We start from the raw sequence: 16,955 nt of genomic DNA on the forward strand, positions 1-16,955 counted from the left end.
CCGCCTCTGCACCGTGCCTGGACCCAGCTCCGGAGGAGAGCACCGGCCATCCTGATCCCCACTTCGCACGGCGCCCACGGTCTGCAACGAAGAAGCCAGTACCTTAGTTTTCTTTTTTCCTCTTCCCTCCCCATCGCCTTTCCTTTTGTATCGTCGCCTTTTGCTTTTATTTGCAAGCTTGCGGGCGAGGACTGCTTTAAGGAGTATCCGTGTAAACCACCCGTGGGGCCCTTTCGGCGGGAGGACGGGATTTAAAAAAGCCCAGTATAAGTCATGACCATAAATGATGCAATACTCACAGGCGAGATTCCAAATATTTAATATTTACGAGAGCGTGCAAGCAAAGAGCGCAGAACGGATCACGGTGCGCACGCGCGGCGGGCGAGCGGTGCATGCCGCTCTTTCCCCGCCTGCCTCCGCTCTATGGCTCCACTCTCCGCCACGCCCCCCCACTCTCGCGAGACTTGCTGCGCGGCCCTGCCCGGCCTGCTTCGCCCCTTCGCGGAGGCGCTCGCCGGGATGGCGTCCGACTCAGACGCCGAGGACCTCTTCTACGACGCTGCTGAGGATGTCGCCCAGCACGGAGGGACCCCATCGCCGTGAGTCTGTGGGGAAGGAAAGTGGCGGGCGCGGGCGCGGGGGGAGGAGCAGCAGCAGCGCGCACGCAATCCGCATTGACTCTGGATTAAGCCTCACCCCGGATTGCCTACACTAAGAGGTTTGGCAGCCAGCTCTCGCTGCCCAACCCCACTCCAAACTGAAAGTAGCGTTGGGAGAGGAAGAGGAGTAGTGGAGAAACAGCAGCGTGGCTACTAGGGCTAACCTAATCTGTATTGAAGCCGTAATTCGGATTATACCCGGCCGTCTCCGACTTCTCTAGCAGTCTTTCCCCCTTTCCCCCTATGCCTCTTGCCTTCCTCGTTCCTTTCCCCATCCTCTGCTGCCTCCTTTCTCACTCGGATGGTTCCTCTCCTGCCTTTCCTCCGGGTTCGTCCGTCTTCCGCAGCCCCGGACCCTCCTGCGATCTGGGCAAGGGCGGTTCAAGCCCAGCCAGAGCCGGCTGGAGCAACGGCGTCGCGCCCAAAGTCCAGCAGCTGACCTTGCAGAAAGACCACCCTAAAGAGGGACATCTGGGACACCTTCCCGAGCATGCCCAGCCAGCTTCCCCTTCCTCCTGGATTTCCTTCCTGAAAATCCGCCAGATCCCCTTCCCCACATTTAGGCCTTCTTTCTAAGCATGTACCTTGAAAAAGGAAACTCTGCATATGTTTCAAAGTCTCTCGTTTCAGTGCCATGCCTTTGCCCCTTCTTTCTTTTTCTTTTTGTCCAGCTTCCCACCCCACCCTTCAAACTCTGCAGGCTTCCCTGCCCACCTGCTTTCTACTTTCCCAAATATACAGTCGCTATGTCATTGCTGGGCACAGGCCTGTTCCCCTCTCTTGATCTGGGCCTCTCCCCAAAAGATCTGGGATGAGTTGCAGGATTTCTGCTCGTGCACAAGCTGTCATCCCTAAAGTCTGGTCCACAAGCCTTTCTCCCTACATGGGGCAAGTGGAAGTCCCTGCTGTATCCCCATCTCTTTACACATATATAGGCTTTCTTTTATTGCATTGCTTCACCCTTTTCACCAGACTCTGGGGTCAGTATTGCTCTCTGTCTCCCCCCAGTTGCTTCCAGATCCCTGTACCATTCCTTCTGCTGTTGCTGTTGAACCTCTCTGCTCCTGCTCTTCATGTATGATTTTTGCCTCTTATCCAGGCTTGTTTATTCTAATGCTGCCATTTCCCTTCTTGTTCTCAACCTTGCCCCAGTTTGGTGGCTGTCGTTTTGTATATTGTTTTGCTGCCCTCCAACTGGCTGGATCTCAGATACACCAAATTCCAGTTTTCTGTTCACCTGCTCGGGCAAACACCCCCGTTCTTCTGCTTGCCTGCCCTTGTTGAATGCTGTCTCCCAGTGCTAAGCGAGTGCCTTAGGAAAAGCGGGCCAATTCTCTCTCGCCTCCCTCCCCTCTGTTTTGTACCAGTCTACTTCCAAGGAAAGGGGTTAGGCCTGATAACCTCCGTTTGTGTTGGCTTGTGGTCAGAAGGGTGTGTGACGCTCCAGTGAGAAACACATGACAGCAGGTGGCACCATGGAGGGAGAACTTCTGTGCACGAGAGGAGCTGTCGCTTGCCTGAGCTGCTTTGCCTGCAGCTGGTGTGCTCAGTGGAGTGGAGGAATACTTTGTCCACAGCTGGAGAGCTGGCAAAGTTGTGAGCCTTCCAGACAGTATAAACACTCCTCTTTAGAGGCTTCAAGACTCTCCCCTCAGAAATTCCACGGCACCTGATGGAGTGATTCATGTTCGCTGCATTGTGGGGGAAACCCTGCCCTCAGCATGTTTCTTTGCCAGCTAAGGAGTTCTTCTTAAAAAGATTTTCAGAAAACCAACAGCTGGTGGCATTTATAAACACAAAACACACCCTTTGCGGTAACCTTTCCCAGCCTGTTATCACTGCCTTGCGTTACCCACAGTCTGCACGTTCTTTCTGGAGGGATTTTCCCTTCCTCAGGCTTGGAACCAAGCAGTGGTGCCCAGCCTCGTGGCTTGCACGGTACCCTGCTGCAGGTGGTCCATGGCCTGCAGAGCTCCAGCCGCATGGCTCATTTCCGGCCATTTCACAGTTCGTAAGAAAGTGAGCAGAGCGAGGGAGGCAGTCCTAGCAGATCCTTTGCTGCACTTGACCATTGAGAGTGAAAGCGTGGGCACAGAAAGAAGCCAAGGTGCTTAGCATTTCTGTTGATCTGTAAAACTGGTTGAGGACTAAGACTTGGTAGCATTTGTGACTGTCAACCAAGCGGTAACCAAGTTCCCCCCACGTACACATCTGAATTCTAACACCGACCTGTGTTCCTGCCCCTAGGGCTAAAAGGAATGCAACACTAAGCCTAACAAGCCACCCACAAGGGGCTTTGCTTACTTCCCATAGAGCTGTTGGCTTTCGCAGTGGGGATCCCAGTTTTGGGATGAGGCATTCCGTACAGCCATAGGACATTTTTCCTCATCCAAACAGGCATGGGATTGCACCCTAATTCATTTGTAATTGCTGTTTTATATTGCATTTTACTCTGTATTTTATTCTGTTCTGTGTTTTATTTTGTTGTTGTATCCCACCCAGGGAGCCATACAGCTAATGGGTTAGGTTAGAAATCCAATAAACAAATAATTATACTCTGTTTTTAGCCAAGACGGGTTCCCAAAGGAACTTGCAATTGAAATCCATGCAAAGGTGCGGTGTATTAGGATGCGGTGCTCTTGATGGCAGCCCCTTCCAGTCCTGGGCGTGCAGTGACACAGAGGCTCTTCGTTGTCCTGTTGGGGGACCTGTGCTGGCTGAAGCCACCCACCCACAGGAGTGATTCTTCCATCTGTCTTCACAGCCCTCTGTGCCCCAGTACAGGAACACCTGAAACTGTTTGCGAGGCTTGGTGTTGTCTACATCCTCACCGGCAGTTGCTCTCCAGACTCTCAGGCAGCACGCCTTCCTGGAGGTGCAGGGAACTGAGTCTGGGGGCCCCCTGTGTGCCAAGCAGGGGCTGTTTGCAGAGAGCTCTGCTTGTTCTCTGCAGAGGCAAAAGGAGCTGTAGACGCACTTCAGCAGCTGCCTGGTGGGCAGCATAGGTGCCGGCCGCCAGAAGCGGCGTCTGTAAAAGCTTCCGTTCCCTGGCAGCGGGGAGGTAGCCCAGGTTCCAGGGTCTTCACTCCAGTGGGAGTGGGCAGAAGGAACTGCACACAGACGTGAGTCCTGGTACAGTAGGAATTCCATCCCACAGAAGCAGCTTCCTCTCCGCACTTTCTGCAGAATCGCTCAGGACTTGACCAGCCATCGGCCTGGTGGTTTATGACGAGGGATGGCTGTACTCGGATGACTGGGCAAAGGGGCTCGGGATTTCTTTGGTGCATATTTTTTAAAACACTAGAGAAGAGTCATGTTCACAGGGACAGATGGACCAGTTCAATATTATTCTGGGCTCAAAAGAAAACTGTGGCCTTGTTTATTGTGCTAATGTACTGTGTGTTGAAGTAGCCCCTCTAGTGATGATGGCAGAAGTGACCTTAAGAATAGCAACTTTAATTATCCTCACTCATCGATTAACACTTCTGAAGTGCCTCTTGCGCTGCGGGTGCCTTGAGAGATTGTTGAAGGGCTGTTCCTGCTCTTAAACTTCACAGTTTGTATGTTTAACAAAACGTGGCTTGTTTGTACGGTTGATTAAAATCTGCTGCGGTGCAGCTTCTTCTGAAGGCTCACGGAAAAAGCCTCAAAGCTCAGGCAGAGCTGCTAAGGAGGTCTGAGAAACAGAATGGGGCTTCTCCAGATGCCCTCACCTCCTTTTTCACCCTGCTGGCAAAGAATCCCCCCCCCGCCCTGTCAGTGCATCAAACAGATGTGGTGTCAGTGCATCAAACAGATGTGGCGGCATGGTCATTACACTGCAGCAGAACAGGTTATAAGCAGGGGTTGCGGGGTTTTTGGACTACTAGCCCCATAATCCCCGACCTTGCTTATTTGTGCTGATGGAAGTTGTCGCCCATAGCACCTGGAGGGTCACCTGATTGGGCAAGGTTGAGACAGACATTTCTGCACTACAACTCCATCGCCCCTTACCATTGGCCATTCAGGCCAGGGCTGATGGGTTTTGTGGTCCAAAGCATTTGGAGAGCACCAAGGTGGGGAAGGCTGAGCTAGAAATTCACAGCTCTCTGTGAGTGTGGTTGGGATTCTGCTTGGGTCGTGGTCCTGTGGGTTGCTCTTTCCTTAAAATACATATCAGTCACCTCTTTATTAAAAGCAATATCCAAAACAGCTTACAAACACAGAGTAGCAAAAATAGCCATCTATTAAAAGAGCAGCTACATGGAAAATAAACACAGTGTTTAAACTTAACTTTAAAAGCAGAGATCAATAATACTTCTTTAAAATCAAAACAGGGAAACTGTTAAAGCAAAGGTAAAAGTTATAACAACCCCCAGAAAGCTACAAGCTCTCTTCTTGTCTTATTATAAAAAATCCATTCCTGCCTCCTTTCCATGGAAAGAAGGTTCCCCCCACCCCCCACAAAAGCCCTCAGCAGTTAAACATGCAGGATGGCGATTCAGCCCACCCGGGTTCTAGTCCACACTCAGCCATGGCGCCAACTGGGTGGTTTTGGGCCAGTCACAGACCCAGCCCAGTCTACCTCACAGGGTTGTTGTTGGGATAAGATTGAGAGCAAACTGCTTTGAGTTCTATGCTATAAATTTAATACGCATCACCTGGTTCTAAAAACTGGGGCACATTTGGATGGGAGAAGCGTGGAACCAGACTGTTTTTGCTTAAGGGCAGCAGCATTGTCTGTGGACTAGGCAGAAGCACCGAGGTTCTCCATCCCCACTGGTGTTTTCATCAGCCACCCTGCCCCTTTTAAGGAGGGGCCATAACTTACCAGTGCCTCCCCAGCTTCACATGCAGAAGGTTCTGGTCCTGGAACCCTGGGCAGCTTCCCAGGGGAGGCCTGGCCTTCTACCTGGAATCCTGGAGCAGCCCCATGGTTACCTTGGGAACCATCAATGCGTTTGATACCCATACGCACCATCCCCCCCCCCCCGGGGTATCCCAGGGCTGGGAACATGTCATTTCCCCACCCCACTATCACAAGTAATTCGGGGTTGGCTTTACCCCTCTTTTATTATTTATTTATTTGTTTATTTACAACATTTCTATGCCGCCCCATTCGCAAAGAGCCTCGGGACGGCTTACAAGACAAATATCATTTACACAATTAACCTTAAAAATTAACCTTAAAATTTTTGGAGACAATTCGGCACAGTATAAAAGCCAATATAAAACCCCATAAATAATCAATTAACAATTAAAATAACTTTTAAATAAAAAGGTCTTTGCCTGGTGCTGAAAAACAAATGACGGCGCCAGGCGGACCTCTCTGGGGAGCGCATTCCATAGATTGGGCACCACCGCAGAGAAGGCCCTCCTCCGGGTACTTTGCCTCCTGATGTCTTTCACGGAGGGTTCCCGGAGGAGGGCCTCTGCCGCCGATCTCAGGGGGCGGGAGGGCAAATACGGAAGAAGGCGTTCCTTTAGGTATCCAGGTCCCAAGCCATTAAGGGCTTCATAGGTAATGACCAGCACCTTGAATTGGGCCTGGACTTCAATGGGAAGCCAGTGAAGCTGACGGAGGACTGGGGTTATATGAGAACAACGTCCAGTCCCCGTCTTTTGGATTGCAGAAGGCAAGTTGGGTTTTCATGTTGTGCGAAGCCAGATAATGGCTCTTGGAACTCAGCGATGACGTGCCCCTTTCTGGCAATGCCCCCACCCCCAGGACTTTCCAAGGATTAAATCTTTTCTCCTGTCTTCTTTTTACCTCTTCAAAACTGTTGCTCAAGAAGTATGTTTCTCCCGAACTGGCTTTCTGTGAGCTACAAAGATCAGATGCGGTTTTAATTGGGCAATTATTCTTGGTTTTCAGACTTTCACAGAGGCTCTTGATGAAAAGTTCACTGCCTAGATTTAGGCCTGGAGAGTGCCTGTGCTGTATGCATATGCACCCTGTAGTTATGGAAAGGTATGCTACCGCCATCAAGGTTCTGCAGGTGCCAGGTGGGGTTGCGGGGGCCTTTCTGATAGGAAATAGATGGCTATTCTGCATTAACCTGACAGTACTCTAAATAATGCACCTGTGGCGTGGATGCCATGCCATAAAACGGCCGCCAACCTTTAACTGCCCACTTACCTGGAAGTAAGGCTGGGGGCAGATTTGGAGACTCTGCTGCGATCATTTGTGTGCCATTCCTTTCCATACACTTTTTAGAAATGTACTCAATTTAAACTGTCTCAAATGGTGCTCCGGATGAAGTGAGGTTTAATTCTGAAAGTGAAAATGTTCAGCAAGCCAAGGAGCTGGGCCTGACAACCCTTTCCGATTCACATGTGTAACTCAAAAGAGTGCAGTTCTTTGGATGAGCCAGATATTTCCATATGAACATTTTGCAGCGTTGCGTAATCTTTCTGGCAGCTGAGAACCGCTGCTGGAATATGCGAAGAACGTGTTTTAGCTCTGGGGCAGTTGTTTGCGCAAGCTACTCAGGGCGAGATAGAAGGCAGAGGGCAAAATTTGCTGCCCCACGAGTGGAGTGCCCACCCACCTCCTCTGCCACTGCTAGAGATCTCTCTGTGGCCAACCGTCCGGGACCAGCTGCCGCTTGGCTGGTCTGGGGAGGGTCTCTGCCCCCAGACCACACCCCTCAGCACATCATGCTTCCTGCAAGAAGAGGAAGTCGGCACATAATTTGAATCTCTCTGGGCAGTTCACAAAGAGGAAACCTTAAGTATACGTTGTAACCATATGCGCACAAACATATAGGCATATGACCCAGAGGGACATATTTAAAAACCATTTGAAACAATCAACAGAAAAATCAAGACCTGATTAAAACCTCTTTCTGTGTTGATAAATGTCCAAAAAAAAGGTCTTAACTTAGTGCTGAAAGGATAGCAGTACTGGCAGCAGGTGGGCCTCTTTGGAGAGATCATGCTATAACTGGGGAGCTACCACTAAGAAGCTCCTCCCGCTTGTGGCCACCTTCCAAGCCTCCCTTGGAGAAGGCGCCCAGAAAATGAGTGTGCGTCTAGCTCCTGGCCAGCTCCATCAAGCACCGCAGCCCTGAGCCCCAGAAGACTCTATTGGTCAAAGCCAGCACCCTGAACCGGGCTCATAAAGATACAGAAGGCCAGGGCAAATGGGCTGGAAATGGCGGTCAGACCTTCTGTCCCTGTTAGCAGTATGGCCACTACATTTTGTATAGGCTGAGGCCGTCAAAGGCCGCTCCATGTGGAAGGCATAGCAGTAGACATCTTGCAGAGCACAGACAACCGAAGCCAAGTTATCCTTAAGGGCATGGCTGGACCACCAGCTGGAGTTGGTGGCAGGCACCCGGTGTCGCCAAGGCCACCCAAGCCTCGAGCGACAAAATGGCTGCAGTACTTGCTGCAAGCTTGCTTTACCGGGCGCGCCAGCATCCAGTCACAGGGACAGGCCACTAACTGCAGCTCGGTCTTGTCTGGCCTGGGTTTGCTAGGCCTTGCCTGGCCAGGCGTTGGTCTCGCACATCCAGCCATTTCACGTTGATGCTACATAGCACGGGGAACAATGCCAGCCCCTGCAGAACTGCTGGCCTTCTGCATCGCTGCCGCAAGTCCTTCCTCCCAGTCACCTTTATTTATGTATTTTATGGATTTAACATTTTGATATGCCGCCCCAATACCAAAAGTCTCTGGACAGCTTACAAAAAACCGAAAAACAAAAAACAGAGCAACCATATACAACAAACAAGAGCCTTGTTCTCCTTGTCTTCCTGCGTTGCCACCGGGACTTTCTTTTCTGTGCCTTCTGGATTGCGGGGATAAGCTCCCGCTTGCCTGTCAGCCAGATCAGGGCGTGCTTTCGGGACTCCCGGCACGCTTTCCTCTCGATCCACACTCGTAGCAAAGCACAGCATGGCCGAACGTTGCTTCTCGAAGCTGCTGCCACAGTTTGAACTCAGAACAACTGCGGGGCTTAGTAACATCGCCGGAGTGCATGTGCCATGCGTGAGCGGCACCTTTCAAGGTGGAGGGCAGAGCATCTGTAGGTGAGACGGGCTGAATGCAGGGCTCTGCCCTGGAGGATGCAGGTGAAGGTTGCTGTTTTTGGATATTGCCTGTCCCGCAAGGGAATATGGGGTAAATAAAGCCACGAGAGTGGTTTTGGCTCGGCCGTTGCCCGCTCTGCTGGTTTTCCACTTGCAGAAGTGGGGTTTTGTTTGGTTTTTAATTTAGCTACTGGGGAGCCTTAAAAGCTAATTCTGCTCACCTGCCCCCCTTAGAGCCCTGCTTGTTTCTGTGTGTTGAAAGGCAGCCAGCGTGGCTCTCCTTGAGGGACCCTTCTCCTCCTGAGCTCTCATCTGCAGCCACTAAACCTGTTTCTGCAGTGCTTGTTTTTAATGCCACCATTTTCCATGCCACCTTGTGACCCAGAACGAGGAGCCCTGCTGAATTTAGCTATAGTCTTAGAGCATGGTGAATGACATTGCCACCTTGCACCCTGCCTTTCTCTGTCCCTTCCTCATCCGGCCTCCCCGTGGCTGGCTTTCATGGAGGGTGGGCGTCTTCTCCGGCCAAAGGGCGTATCCGCTGGCCAGAAAGTCACCACAGCTGTGATGCTGAGTAGTCGTTTTCCCACTGCAGGTCCTGTCGCGGGTGTGGCAAATGGCTTTTCTTCCTTACAGCATTAATTTCTGGAGATTGTGCACAGCACACGCATCAGGAGAAGGCGCCTTCTGCAAGAGGCCGTGCTTCGCCCTGCCCCACGTCGTGTCCTGATTGTCTTGAAACCGTTTGTTCCCCTCCAAACATGTGGTGCCCCGCCCTGGACATGCATGTCCTGTACAATTGGGTTTTTCATAACCCGGCCCCACACCTTCTGTAGAACTATCCTTCGAACTTGAAATACGCTCCAGCTTCAGCTCTTTTGCAGATGAGCTCTCAGCTGCTGCACCTCTGTGTCCTTTGAAATGGATCCCTTCAGACACGTGGCTGGAAGCACTGAAGCCGAGGGCTGGCACTCCGCTTGCCGTGTGTGTCAAGCCGATACTTTCCCTTTCAAGCGCGGCACTTTGGCCACCCGCGTGGTTGGTACAGCCCTTTTCCCTGCCTTCGCAGGGGCAAGTGGCCTCTTCTGACTGGGCAGCTTCATGCCCCGCAGTTGTTTCTGGCTGCAGTGCCCAGCATCCCCAGCTAGCATAGCACATGTTGCGGATTATGGGGTTTGTAATTTGAAGCACCTGGAGGACCCTACCCTTGGCTACTTAAAGTGGGAGGCAGCTTTAAGGAACTTTCCCATCGGTGGCAAGAAAACCAAGCCTCCCCGTGACCCATTCCGAGGAACACTTGATCTGCAGCGCCCAGACCGTCTCCAACTGTTTCTGCTCACAAAAATAGCAGTGCGACACATCTGGAGGGTACCAGTTTGAGCAAGACCGTGCTAGAAGAACCCCTGTCCACTGGGATCTTCCCCCGTTCATGTGTTTCTGTTGAAAAGGATGAGGCTTTGGTTGAATATTTACTTATTTATTATTTCCATTTATATGTTGCTGCATTCGTCCATGCTTGGTCTCTCTGAACAGCTTACAAAGAATTAAAATAACAGAACATTTTAAAATCTATAATAATGGAGCATTAACAATAACATTCAAAAATATAAAGGAACAGAATCCCACAAATTAAAATCATTGCATAAAAACTTTTTAAATAAACACCCGTCTTCTGTTCTGCAGTGCGGCTCAGCCACCACCTGCTCAGACACCTTGCCTAGAAAGGGGAAGTTTGCCATGGTCTATAATTGATCTGCAATAACTGAAATTTGTCCAGCAAAACAGGACCAAAGAACAGCACACTGAAGACATGCCTCAAAGGCTCGAACTCAACTGCAGAGTCCAATTCATAAAAGATCTGAGCAATTTTATCTTTGAAGTGCTGGGAAAATTTGTCACAAATTGCTCCCGAGGGCCGGGAACGGTTTTACCTGCCTGCAAACCACCCTGTAGAGCTCAGACAGTGGCGTTCTTCTGGCCTGTTCGCTTCCGGCATTTCCCAGGCAGTTCTAGGGGCTGCCTTGGGTAGCTGGGACCCCTCATCCTTGCCCTGCTGCAGAGAGACTGGTGCACCGACTTGCCTTCCTGCTTCCCTGGCAGTCCCTGGAGAAGAGAGAGGCATGGTTGCTGCAAAGGATGTGCAGGACCCCATTGCTGTCTGGCATGGACAGTGGTCCAGCGGTCCGTCGCATCTCCTGCATGTCACGGCTGGAGCCGGGGGGCCGACTAGATGGCCCAGGAGGCCCCTTCTGACTTGCTCTGTTTCTGCGTTTAACTGTGCCCTTGCCTGAGTGATCCAGGGAGGACCGCAGCCCTGCGGTGGAGTTCTGGCTTGGCTCTCAGTTGGTCTCCTGGCTGGATCACCGGCAGCCAAAATAGAACAAATGGTGGAGTGGAACCCCAGAGCAGATGGTGTGAAAAATGCTCTGCTTGAGGCCCTGGGGATGCCCTTGCAGGGAAGAACAGCCCTGGGCCAGAGCCCACTCCTCGCTTCCCACGGGCCGGCTCTGAGCAGGTATTCTGGAAAGTGACCTGCCTGTGGCCACGTGGAATATGGTGCCTCGTGTGGGACTTGGACAGTTGAGCAGGTGGCTGAAAAGCACAGTTTCAGCTCACCAAAATAGAATTCTGTCTTCGTGCAGCCACCAAAGAGAGCCTAAACTAGCCATGGCGATGTAGTGAATGCAGTCAAGCCGGCTGGCAGCGGACAGGCATCACTGCTGCCTACTCCCAGCGGGGTGAAGGGTTTCCTCTCTCTGCCTCTCCTTTTTTCTTCCCCGTCCTCAGCTGCGGTAGGGCCTGATACCCCAAGTACTCCAGGCGTGAAGATTGGCTGGGCATTTGGGGGGCTCCTCTGTAAGAAGATCTGTGATGGTGGACCAGGCTACCCTGCAAGGGGGCACAGCATGTCCCAGGGCAAGGGTGGGCGAACCTCAGGCTTGTGGGATCAGTCTTATTCACGAGAACTACCAGATCCATCCAGCCAAGCCTGTGCAAAAGTCATAACCTCAAACTTAGAGAATTCTGCTCCCAAGAATTTGCTTTTCAGTTCTGGAACTTAATGGCATTAGCACAACAATGTGCTCTGGGTTTACCTCCCCAGCTGTCTTCATTTGGGAATAAAATGAGAGGAGGGAGCCGCTGCAGTTAATAAACAATCAGGAACCTTTGCTGATCTCCAAATCACCCAGAGACTGAACTGTAGATCCTGAACTGCCTGCTGCCCGCGCCACCCCATGTCCTGAGGCCCAGGCTGGATGACATGAGAGGGTGCTGAGGACTAGGAGGCTGCTGTCTCCCCCAACGCTGCACCCAGGATATGCCTTTAGGTTGTTGCAATGCCCAGGAAGGGCCTGGGTGGAGCGGGGAGGAGAGCACGAGCCAATCCGTGCGTATTCCTAAGGGGAGACATTTGATCTGGGTGGCTTCAGAGGGCAGTGGGAGGAAATCCTTGCCGGTGCATTTTTAAACCACTAAGAGAGGCGAAGCTTCTTGTGGGCTTTTTGCTTCTCATTTCCTCTAAGCTCTGCATGTCTCTGTGTTTTTTTTCTTTTCTCCAACAGGTCACCCACCAAAGTTGGGCTGCCAATACCGAAGGTGCGTCTCTTTGTATAAATGTTTGTCCGATGCAAGCAGCGTGCCTCACCTTAACAGAGAGCAGCCAGGTCACCTCATTCTAAAGACGTCAGACCTGCAACACCTAGGTAGCCGGTGGCAAATGGAGAGGGGTTTTGGTTTTTCCTCTCCCCTCCAGTTGTTTCTCTCTTACATGGTTGAGCTCTTACAGTTTTGCTTGGGATGCGCCATTCGATCAGAACAAAAGGCTGCCGTCAGGGACCCCAGGAAGGTGTGGCGACACCTGCCGCCCAGCCCCTGTCCAGAGCATGTGGCCTCGGGACATTTCTCCGTCTCCCTGTTCAACTCAGTGGAATTGGGGCAGGTGGGCTGACATTTGTGCTGGAGAACAGCAGCTTGTTCCAAATGCTTCCCCAGTCAGGGCCATGTCCAGAAGTCGAGCTCAGTAACTGGCTGGTACTTTCCACCACGCACAGCGTGTAACCTCCATTTCCGGAGACGGTTGCCATCAGTGCTCCGGTTGCCGGGCTGTGGGAACGGAGGGCAGGCGGGGGAATGTACACCCAGCCTCACCTAGACTGGGGATGTTCAGGCTTTCAGGCATGCACGCACACAGCCTCCCTCCCGAGGGTGCACCCCCATGAGACTGCCTCCCACCAGATCTCAGGAGCTTCCAGGAATCCTGTGCCCTCTCTTGGTGGGGTGAGATGAGCAAAGGAGGTGACGTTTGCCCAGGAATCCAAGGCAGCTTCCAAAGGACTTGCCCTCTGTCTTTATCCTCACAACAACCCCATGAGGTGGGTTAGGCTGAAAGACTGTGACTGGCTAGTGAGCTTCATGGCAGAGCAATGCCTAGAACCCAGAGCTCCTGAGCTCTGGTCCAACACTAACCACAATGCCGCCATTTTTTCAATCCAGGCCACCTGAAGTCACGTTGCAAAGGTGCAGTGGCTAGTTTCTGTTAAGCGTGGCTCAAGCGAGACATGTCCTGTGCGTGATTCTGGAGCCATCTGGAATTCCGCAACTCCACCAGGCCACAGGGGTCTTGGTAGTCAGCTTCGTCTTTCTCTTCTGCCTTTCTGCTCCCCGAGGGTCTCCATGTTGTGACAGAAGGGAGCTGAGTGCTTCCATTTGGAAAGCTTGAGATTACGTGAGAGCGGCGCTCTAAACTTAGCTCGTGAAGGCTGCCACGCCGTCGCTTCCCACACAGATAATTAGCGTGCTGCCACCACAAACAGCGATGGCCCAGCTGAGTCTCTGGCATGTATTAAGCAGGCCAGGAGGTGGTGCGCATTTGGGGAGGGAGCGCTCCATGTCTCTCCTTCACAGGGGCCGAGATGAGGCCACGCAGTTTCCCAGGGGATAGAGAAGCTGTTGGCCGTGAATGCGGAGGTGACGCAGTGCTGTGCCGGCAACCGGAAATGCTCCGCGATGCTGAGTGGAACATGGGCTCCCTGGCCCTGGGAATGCCCAGGGCAGCTTAAAGAGCACCAAGTTCCCCGAAAATAACTCGGAAGAGCTCAATTATTGCGGTGTGTCTTCCTGGACGTGGAACCAGAGAATCAAGCCAGAAGCACCGATTGCATGAATCTGCTGAGAGCAAAGCCAGGCACAACCAAAGATGCTGGGTGTGCAGAGGGAAGGATGGTCCTTTCTCCCCGAAAACAGCCCCAGGCACCTTAGAAATGTGAGATCAGGTCCAGGGCTGCGGAAGGACTGCAGGGCTCCATCCGTGTGGCCGTAGCGCTGGGCAGTTCGCTCTCACCTGCTGGACAGGTACAGTCTTGGCCAGGAGCTGGGTCACTTCATGGGCCCACATTTCAGCCATGGGCCCAGGGAGGACTTGCCTGAACCCTGGTTGTGTCCCCGCCAAGCGCTTGGTCCCACTGGAGCACCCCCTGGAGAAATGGCCCTGCCCGCCCCCTCGCTTGTTCTCACAGCGCTGTGCTTGCAGAGTGGCAGTTCCCGGTGTGCGGTTCCAATTTTCCTGCAGCCCTCGGGAGCCAGGCTCGCTTGGATTCTCTCAGGCATTGTGGGAAAGTTAAGATGGCGCCCAGCAGCCACGGGCCTGGGGGCGTTGGTGGGCCATGCAGCAACGGTTCCCCTGTGCACCAAGCAGTTAATGATTTAGCGGGGGCCCTTCAGCTCCGCTGTCACCGCTGGTATCCACGCCGTGAGAAAAAGGGCTTGAGCTGGTCCCTGCCAGATGTGCTGGGCTGCGACTCCCGTGATTCCAGGCTTGCTTGGAAGTATGGGAGTTGTAGTCCAGCACATCCAGAGGACACTAGGCTGGGGGAGACTGGACTTGCTCATGGCGCGCGAGGTCCTTGGCAGCTGCTGGCCCTGCCTGCTAAAGAGCACCTCCAATTTTGGGAGCAGTCCACGCCTGAAGGCCGGATGCTGGAAACGAACAGGAGGAGACCTGCCGCTGGCAGCTTTGCCTGAGAATTGCCTGGCACAGGGCCTGGTGTGGCCACTCTTGGACGCAGAGCACAAGGTTGGGTGGCCAGCTGCCCTGCTCCAGCAGTTCTGCTCCCCAGTTCCTGAGAAGCTTTGCCTCCCGCTCCCCGGAAAGTCTGCCAAGCTGCCGCGGTGCATCCGTTTCCCAGTGTGCGGAGGCGCACACCGCGTATCAGCAGCACCTGTGTCGCGCTTTGCTCTCCCGCGACCGGTCGGGCACGCGAGTGCTCGCCAAGGGGCTTCCTGACGCTCGGTTCCTTTTCAGGAACTGGCCACCGGGCCGCGGGCCGCGGAACACGAGGCACAAGCGCCGGACGTGAAGCAGGACGACTCGAAAGAGGTTTGTGGCGGGCTTCCCGTGGGCGCCCTCAGGTGGGTCGCGCGGGCCACCGGGTCAGCGATGCGCTGCACAGGGGTTTCCCTTTCGGAGCCTGTGCATCGTGCGCGCTGCAGAGATCTTGGCAGCATTGCCGAAAAGTTCCCAGATGTGGACGTCGCAGGAGAAGCGGCAGCTGAATGCCAGCGCTGTTCCGGGATTTACGAAAACCAGACAAGCAGCCATTCAGCCCTGGGGCTTTTTAGCTCACCTTTAAAGGAAAATCCCAGGTGCTTTGCACACCGCTGCCCTCAGCGCTGGTGGGGGGGGGGTGCAGCCCACTGGCTCTCCCAGGCCCCTGTGACAATGGCCTGTTCCTCGCACAGGCAGGTCGGGATGGTGGGGCATGGACTGAACCGGGGAATAGTCCCGCTGGCCCACTTCTGGGGTGATGCTCACTATTTATTTGGTGCAGCCATACCCCTCCTCTGTCCTCACGACGACCCTGTGAGGTGGGTTGGGCTGAGAGTCACTCTGAGCCTCATGGCCAGGTGAGGACAAGGAGCTGGCTCTCCTGAGTCCCAGTCCAGCTCTAACCACCACACCCTGTGCTGCTCGGGGGGCTGCCAGCAGGAGAGCGATGGGGCCTGGCGTCTGCCCCCTCTGGGCACGAAGGCCCTCCGATCTGGTGGCCCAGGCGTCCCCCGGTCCCTCCTGGCAGGCAGGGCCTCCCTTCCCTCAGCCAGCCACCTCGCCTGGGGTTTGGCTGCCCGCCTGCCGTGACAAGTCGCGTGTCTGTTTGCTGTTTAGATAATTGACAACATCATAGAAGAGAGCCAGAAGGCGCACCCGCTCGAAGACGACCCTTTGGGCGCCCCCTCTTCACGCGCAGACGCTTGGCATTCTGGCGCAGACAGTCTGCCCGCGCTGCTGGTCGTGGAAGCGGCATCCCAAGGGCAGGATGAGGCCCCCTCGGCCCAAGCCCTGGTCGTGGCCAACGGGACGGAGTCTGGGCAGGCTGCGCCGCCTCACGCCAGTACCCGTGCTGCAGCCCAGGAGGGCCGGGCGGGGGAGGCCGCCGTGTCGGCAGCCCCGGCTGCACGAGAGACCCAAGAGCCGAGCGCGGCTGACGGCCAGCGGGCGGAGGACAGGCTGCAGAGCGGGGAGGCCGCGAGGAGGCCTGCGGACACCTCTGGCCAGACCGCCTGCACGGGCATCCTGCCCTCTGAAGATTTCTCTGCCACCAGCGAGCCGCCTCCGGCCAAACCCCCACGGCAGCTCACAGTGGAGCCGGACATTGTTGCCAGCACGAAGAAGTCCGGCCCGACCCGTCCCCCGCCCCCCGCAAGCGGTCCCCCTCCCAGGCCCCCACCCCCTGCCCGGCCGGCCCCCCCGCCAAGGAAGAAAAAGAGCGACTTGGAAATCGAGACCCCGAAAATATCTGGCTTGGAAGGTAAGTTCTGGTTCTGCACATCCTAGTGGCCCGTGTACAGCATGTTTCGGTTTTATCTGCTCAGCTCTCCCCGGCCCCCGTAACTTCTCCGATCTTGCTTTAGTTCCCTTCTCAGCGGGTGGCCTGCTGTCTCCAAACGCCTCGGTGGAATCCATGGGCAAAGACTCTCAGCCTTCCTTGGATCTGGCCAGCGCGACGAGTGGAGACAAAATCGTCACTGCGCAGGTGAGCGGGTGGCCACGGGAATCGCTGCTCACGCTTGGAGGAAAGGGAGGGGTTCTGGGAGAAATGGCTCTCCATGGGGGGAGTGGGGAGCACACTGGAGAATTGGCCTAGGCTTTGTAACCACTTCCCTAGGCCAGGGTTGGGGCTTATACAGTCAAAATTTGTTTCGTGCCAAAGAGCACACCGCATCTGGAAAACAGGCATGTGGAGGAAGAAGCATTCTGGCCTAGGCTCCCCTGGATGGCAGCTTT

General features: G+C 54.1%; 1 protein-coding gene across 2 annotated transcripts in view; it reads left to right on the forward strand.

The window, feature by feature from the left end:
• The first annotated feature begins 483 nt into the window (after positions 1-483).
• Positions 484-16,955, forward strand: part of WDR44 (WD repeat domain 44) — a 29,459-nt gene continuing 12,987 nt past the window's right edge. Inside the window, exons 1-5 of one of the 2 annotated variants that reach the window (XM_044452702.1) lie at positions 484-599; positions 12,238-12,271; positions 14,976-15,050; positions 15,837-16,479; positions 16,583-16,704. In XM_044452702.1, the coding sequence (XP_044308637.1) occupies positions 520-599; positions 12,238-12,271; positions 14,976-15,050; positions 15,837-16,479; positions 16,583-16,704 (954 nt within the window). In that variant the 5' untranslated portion in view covers positions 484-519. The remainder of the gene's footprint in view (positions 600-12,237; positions 12,272-14,975; positions 15,051-15,836; positions 16,480-16,582; positions 16,705-16,955) is intronic. The other variant, XM_044452701.1, reaches the window with a different exon arrangement.

This window comes from Varanus komodoensis, unplaced genomic scaffold (assembly GCF_004798865.1).
Source record: "Varanus komodoensis strain SLA01 unplaced genomic scaffold, ASM479886v1 scaffold74, whole genome shotgun sequence".
Lineage (NCBI taxonomy): Eukaryota > Metazoa > Chordata > Lepidosauria > Squamata > Varanidae > Varanus > Varanus komodoensis.